Here is a 7444-nt window from a genome sequence, read left to right on the forward strand (position 1 = left end):
GATTAAATGGCATTTTTCTAAAGAATAATATTTTTATTTTAATTAATATGTGAGCAGATAATTAAAAAATATGTAGGATTTTCCTAATAATTATATACAATTTCAAAAATTTGAATCATGTAAAAAAATTTTTTTTTTCAAAATTCTCTTCTTTTGAAAGTAAATGAAAAATTATAATATATATATATATATATGCACACACAGTCATATATATATATATATATATTTATATACATTCATAATGTACAATGATATAATAGAATTCAAATCGAGGTAATTAGGTTAACTAATTGATTGGAATAAAAAATTATTTATTTAAATGAATTATTTTCTTAAATTGAAGAATAATTGATTTTCAAAAATTGAAAATATGAAATTAAAGAAATAATAATATATCTATCTGTATGTTTTTTTCAAATTTCATAATGAGTTCTAATTCATTGTATGAATGTTCCAAATTACAATTCATAAAGTGAAGAAATGGCATTTTTCCAATGAATAAGATTTTTATTTTAAATAATATGTGAGCGGATAATTAAAAGATGTGTAGGATTTTTCTAATAATTATATATAATTTTAAAAAATTTAAATGATATCAAAAAAATTTTTTTTCAAAATTTCATCTTTTTTCAATAGTAAATTGATTATTATAATATACATGTATATATACACACACACACACATATATATATATATATATATATATATATATATATATATATATATATATATATTTGTGTAAATTTATATTATACATTATTATAATAGAATATGAATGGGAGTAATGAGGTCTATTAATTTATTAGAATGAGAAATGATTTATTTGAATAAATTATTTTTCTCAAAGTAAAGGATAATTAATTTTCGAAGATTGATAATATAAAATTAAATAAACAATAATTCATCCATCCGTATGTTTTCTCTCAATTTCATAATTAGTTCTAATTCATTGTATAAATGTTCCAAATTTCAATTCATAAAGTAAATTAAATGGCATTTTTCTAATAAATAATATTTTCATTTTAATTAATATGTAAGCAAATAATTAAAAAATATATAGGATTTTCCTCCTAATTATGTACAATTACAAAAATTTGATTCATGTAAAAAAAATTTTTTCTCTCATAATTTCCCTTTTTTTAAAAGTAAATTAGAAATTATAATATATATATATATATACACACACAATCATATATATATATATATATATATATTTATATATATTCATATTATACAATAATATAATAGAATATAAATGGAGGTCATTCAGTCAAATAATATAATGAAATAAAAAGTTATTCATTCAAATAAATTATTCTTCTTAAACTGGAGAATAAATCATTTTTGAAAATTAGAAATATGAAAACAAAAAAATAATAATTTATCTGTCTGTATGTTTTCGGTAAATTCCATAATGATTTCTAATTCATTGTATGAATGTTCCAAATTACAATTTATAAAGTAAAGAAATGGCATTTTTCTAATGAATAATATTTTTATTTTAGTTAACTAAGGGCTTCGCCCCTGCGCGCTTCGCGCGCCAACCCCATCTCGGCGCTACGCGCCTCGTTGTTCGGCGCTTCGCGCCTCACTATTTCCTTACGTATTGTCTAGTCGGTTGTTTCCGATCAACGCGACATTGCTATTGGCTCCCTATGTAGGTCTGCTCAGATTATTTTCGTAAACGAATCCACTCACATGTACAAAACTCCCGATGCCATGCAACCCCAATTGCATCCGGCGACTTATTTTGCTATAGTTACCATTTTCCGATTTCTTTAGGTATATTTACGTATAGAGATATAGAGTCTACTGCGTCTGGTTTATAAGTACAAATAATTGATATCAGTTCTTTGTTTTTTTAAATAAATTTATTTAACATTTTTCACTTCAAATTTAGTTCGAAGTTGACTTCGCAATTTTCGGTATCATCGAACATTCATCCCATATAAATACATCTATACTTTGTATTTTTTTTCTTCATCGTTGCATTTGTGAAAATTGTTCCTTCATTTTGCAGTGTCAATGGTAATCCAAATGTTTTGTGCGCGGTTGTGCCATATGGTAGTAAGATGGCTGCTATACCTGTCCAAGCAACACATGCAACATTTTTTTTTCAGATTTCAACATGTAGTACAATGCGTTGTATAAAAATGTTTTTCCTGTTCCTCCTGATCCATCGATGTAAAAGCATTTTTCTTGCTTTCTATCAGTACTTTTGTCATCCATAATATTATCAAAAATTTGTGTATAAATTATTTTCTGATCGTTGTTTAATTGCTTCACCAGTTCATTGCCTTTCTTTGCAAAGGTTTCTATATTTTCCACTGTTATTTCTTCCGCTTCATTTTCGAAAATTATCTCCGGTATTGGTAAGTGAAAATCTGCACATGATCTTGCCTTAGCTCTGAGAAGATGCTCAATTGCACATAGTGCTTTATTTTCATGCTGATCCACGAAGTCTTCAGATAGTGCTTTCTTGTAAGTATTCCATAAATCTATCGCGTTCGATGGCATTTCACCGATTAAATACCACACAAAAAAATGACGTAACCGTTTCGGCATAAGTATTGAAACAGCTTCGTCGAATATTTTGAAAGCTTCGTCATTTGTCGCAGTTAAACCCATATCCACTGCAGCCTCTCTAAATGTATTCCATTCCTTCCCGTTTACAGTGCGTAAATCTATAAAACTCCTTGCATTTGTCGCATGTCCAAGGATTAGTTTGAGGTGAAATCTTTCGGAACCCCTTGGTGAAACATTTGTCATTCTACTAACTACTTGACATGCATATTTTCTTTTTTTCCACGTTTTTGTTGCTTCTTGAAACGAATAGTAATCTGGCGTGTTCGCGTAAGTTATATTTCTTGCCATTTCATCTATGCTGTTCAATTCAAACCATGCAATAAGATGGGTTCTCCACTTTTTTTCATTTGTAGCGGCTTCGACTTCTCTACCTTCCTCAAACGTTGCGTATTGCTGCCCCGGTAGGTAGGTGTACAGGTAAGCGTGTGACGGCATGACTTCGTCCATGCATTGGCAGTTCTAGTATACGCCAAGCTGCTTCCATCGGTCCTACGTAACGCGAATCTACATAATCCTGTATTTCGTTGATTATTGGCTGACCATCACTCTCGCTGTTTGAATCAGTTATCTGTACTCTTGCACGATCATGTCCCTTGTGGATGTACTTGAAGACATATTTAATAGCCATTATTGACGCACAATATTCTACGTTCATGTGGCAGTCGTACTTTGCAAGTAGGTATGGATTGTGAGGCACAACCATGCTGTTGTCTACTTGGATATTTCTTCCTTCCACGCGGTTGCGGTAATAATTTATGTCTGTATTTTTTCGTCTGCGATACTTTGGAAAACCGCCACCGCTTATATCAGTATTTTCCACTAAGTCTTTCGGAAATTTCTTTGAGCATGACTTCGTTACCGAATTCCAGCATGGTATTTTGGATGTGTGAGGGCCGTGTAGCATGTGTGATGTGACAGATTGATATAGTTGTTGATGTATTCGTTTGTCTGGTATTTCTGCAGATATAAAACTGTCAATTGCTTCCGGAGTCAAAAGTTTGTCATTGTTATTTAAGATAAATAGTATGTGAGCATGCGGTAAGCCTTTTTTCTGAAATTCAACTGTGTATACGTATCCTTCAATCTTTCCAAATACTGAACCGCTTTCGATTTCCTTTAGTGCCTGTTGTAGCCGCATGTTGAATATTCGACAAGCTATTGTTGGAATGTCATTCACAGTGGTACCTGTAGGAAAATCTTTCAATACCGTACATATTTCCGGCCACTTAGGATTACATGTCATTGTAATAAATAAATCCGGTCGTCCAACTTTCCTTGTTATTGCCATTGCATCTTGGTACTGCTGTTGCATATGTCGCATGCTGCCGGAAAATGATGATGGTAAAATCATTTGGTTCCCAAGTCTTGTTCGATCCGACGTATTCGCTTCACTATTTAATATGTGATCAGTCATTCCTTTGTAACATTCTACACGCAATTGCTTCTGATTATTTCTTAGAAACAATAAACGCTGCGATTCAATTGTGAGATATGCGTGAATCACATAGTGTTGTGTCAATCGTCCGCTCCGCAACAACTGATTCTGTGCTTCGCCTCGACGTAAGGCCAATCGATGTCCATAATATTGAACAGGAGAGATTTTCTTGTTTGTTCCTACGTGTTTCATATTATAGCTCCATCCTAAATCACCGCTCGTTAATAGTAATGGAAAAGTCATTGGATCAACGTGATGCGAATATCTCGGCACATATCCAACTGCACGGTCTTGTTTTGGAAATACTTGTACTTCTATATTTTCAGATACTGCCCCGTCATCTGAAACGATCAGAGCTGCTAGCTCACCACAAGTTGGCGCATTGTACCGCCGTCTATCGTCTTCCTTGAGTGCTATAAAGTTTAATCTCACCAGGCTTTCTCCCTTAACAAATCGCTCGTACGTTGTTTTAAAATTTGCTGCATAATGATTGATATCTATTATCAGTCTACCAATAATTTCTAACAGATTTGCTCTTCTTGCATCATTTTCTCTCAGCGCTAGCTGAGTTTGTACGTCGTAGATGTAAATTTGTCCAAATCTCGGTCGGTTATTGTTTGCGGTCTCTAAACTTGTAGATATTTTGTAACTCACATCCCCGGTTATTTTCATCACATATGGTCCTGAATTCCCCATATCTGCCACGGTACAATTAAATGATGCAAACGCAAACGCGTCATTATATGATCGTATATGTTGTCTGAAATGTCTTGATACTTCGTCATTCCCTTCTCGCAGACGTTGAAGTACATCAGGATATTCCGTTAATGGTGGTAATGTTATTTTTCCTCCATGACAGCAATTATTTGCCACCCTTCCTGTTTCATATTTGAACCTTTTTGCATTGCAATGTTTACATTTTACGTTCATTTCACCCATGTGTAGTTGTTCTACAGTTTTAAAAGTGCCTTTTTCAATATCCCCGTTGTAACGATGCTCAGCAATGATTGATTCACTGTTCATTGCTTCCACTCGTTCTCTGTTTCTGTCTAATTCCAACCTGTCTCTGTTATCTTCTATTGTTTGGCTGAATACACACAGTTCCTCCTCCATCGATTTCAACGTATCACTGTCCCTTAATATTTCATCACAAACATGAATTTCCGACACGTTATTCTTGCTTATAAGTCGTCGACACACGTTTTCGTCCGTCGTTTTATCTCGTTGTCTCTTGCTATCCACTTCAATTCCTTCTATGCTTGCTTTTCTTTTTTTCATCAATCTAAGCTTCCATTCGTTGGTTGAAAATTGGTGTTCCTTCTCTATTGGTATCGATCTATCTCCTTGACTTGCTGAATTATTTTTGCTACCGCTCTGCCCGTTATTCTCCAAAATCACCTTCTTTATATTATTTTTTTCTCTATATTTGCGTTGCTGTTCACTCCGCAAAACACGTCTTTCTTTTGTGGTTAACATAGATCCTGGTCGTCCTCTTGCCTGGTTATAGAAATATTTGTTTATTATTCTTCTCTGGCTTATTTGGTTATTCGCACTTACAATTTTATTTTCCTTTTTCTTTTGTGATACGTCCGACCATCCACCGTCTCCATCGCCTTGTCTGCTGGTTGAAACTCCTCCTTTCTGTTCGTTGGTTGAATAGCCAGTATGATATTTTTTGTTCGCTTCCCTATATTTTCGCTGCTGTTCTCGTCGTCTAATTTTTCGCTCTTCTATGTCCATCACATTCGTTGGTCGTCCTCTTGATTTATTTTCCAAATCAATCATCACAATTTTATTTTCCTTTTTCTTTTGTGATACGTCCGACCATCCACCGTCTCCATCGCCTTGTCTGCTAGTTGAAACTCCTCCTTTCTGTTCGTTGGTTGAAAAGCCAGTATGATATTTTCTGTTCGCTTCCCTATATTTTCGCTGCTGTTCTCGTCGTCTAATTTTTCGCTCTTCTATGTCCATCACATTCGTTGGTCGTCCTCTTGATTTATGTTCCTTATCAATCATCACAATGGATTCTTCCAATTCTTCTACACCCTTCGTTGAATTATTTTTACTACCGCTCTGCCGGTTATTCTCCAAAATCACCTTCTTTATATTATTTTTTTCTCTATATTTGCGTTGCTGTTCATTTCGCAAAACACCTCCTTCTCTTGTGGTCAATATCGATCCTGGTTGTCCTCTTACCTAGTTATACGAATATTTGATGGATATTATTCTATGGCTTATTTGGTTCTTCGCACTTACAATTTTATTTTCCTCTTTCTTTTGTGATACTGCCGACCATCCACCATTTTCATCGCCTTGTCTGCTGCTTGAAACTCCTTCTTTCTCCATTGTCATCGTAAATCCGGGCTGTCCTTTTGACTGTTTGGTGATATATTTAGATTTACTATTATTTGATTGTTACTTTTCATACTTATTACTCACTATCTGAATTTTATTTTGGTTCTGCAAGACATCAAAGTGTCCACTGTCTCCGTCGCCGGTGAAGAGTAGTGAGAATTGTATTTCATTTTGTGATCCGATCCGGTGCGGATGAATTTGTTCTTCGCGATACACGATTAAACATATTTTAAAAATGTCCGCAGCTGCAGCTAATTCTGCTTCTCCCCCATATATTCCATTTTTCTTCATGTGTGATTTGTAATCACCAGGTGACCTAATCACAGCACCGTTTGACTCATAACCTGTAATAAAACCCGCATATGTAGACCAATTATCCACTATATTTGAAACGATACTTAGTCTCACCTCTGCGTGTCGATCTTGAGTCCCGTATACCCAATACGCCAACGCGCGAAAAAGACAATTCCCGTCGAAAATCATCTTGATAATTTTCATTTGCATTGTCATTTTTTGCGCGTCATTAACAGATACCTATGAAGATATTTGTCATAAACAGCCGATGACAGCTGTCAAAGGGTTTCCTAGATGCTTTTTGTTTTGTTTTCGGGATCTCGGCCCACCGCAAACTTCATGCGTATACTATTGTTATTACAATCTTTTTTTACTATTGTTATTATAATCTTTTTCTACGTTCATTTGTTTGAAACTTTTTTATTAGATAGAGAGATTTGAAAAATGTGAAAAAAATTTTTTCTAAAAATATCTCTTCTCCTGAAAGTAAATGAAAATTCATAATACATGTATATACACACACACACACATATATGAATATATGTTTATATATGTTCATATTATACATTGATATAATAAAATATCGATAGAGGTAATTGAGTTGAATAATTTGATAGAATGAAAAATGATTTATTTAAATAAATTATTTTCCTTGAATTGGAGGAAAATTAATTTCAAAAAATCAAAAATATGAAGATAAAAGAATGATGATTTCACTATCCGTCTGTTTTCGGTAAATTCCATAATTATTTCTAATTAATTGTACAAATGTTC

At 33.4% G+C, this 7444-nt stretch overlaps 1 protein-coding gene across 1 annotated transcript; it reads right to left on the reverse strand.

Moving 5' to 3' along the window:
• Positions 1-2962: 2962 nt before the first annotated feature.
• On the reverse strand, positions 2963-5134 carry LOC124181970. Its single transcript, XM_046568742.1, has one exon. The coding sequence runs from the start codon at positions 5132-5134 to the stop codon at positions 2963-2965; it is 2172 nt and encodes a 723-aa protein (XP_046424698.1).
• Positions 5135-7444: the final 2310 nt, after the last annotated feature.

Source organism: Neodiprion fabricii, chromosome 5 (assembly GCF_021155785.1).
Source record: "Neodiprion fabricii isolate iyNeoFabr1 chromosome 5, iyNeoFabr1.1, whole genome shotgun sequence".
NCBI classification, from domain to species: Eukaryota; Metazoa; Arthropoda; class Insecta; order Hymenoptera; family Diprionidae; genus Neodiprion; species Neodiprion fabricii.

Coding starts and splice junctions, on each gene's coding strand:
- LOC124181970 (XM_046568742.1), bottom strand. CDS start 5,134: ATGGAGGAGGAACTGTGTGTATTCAGCCAAACAATAGAAGATAACAGA.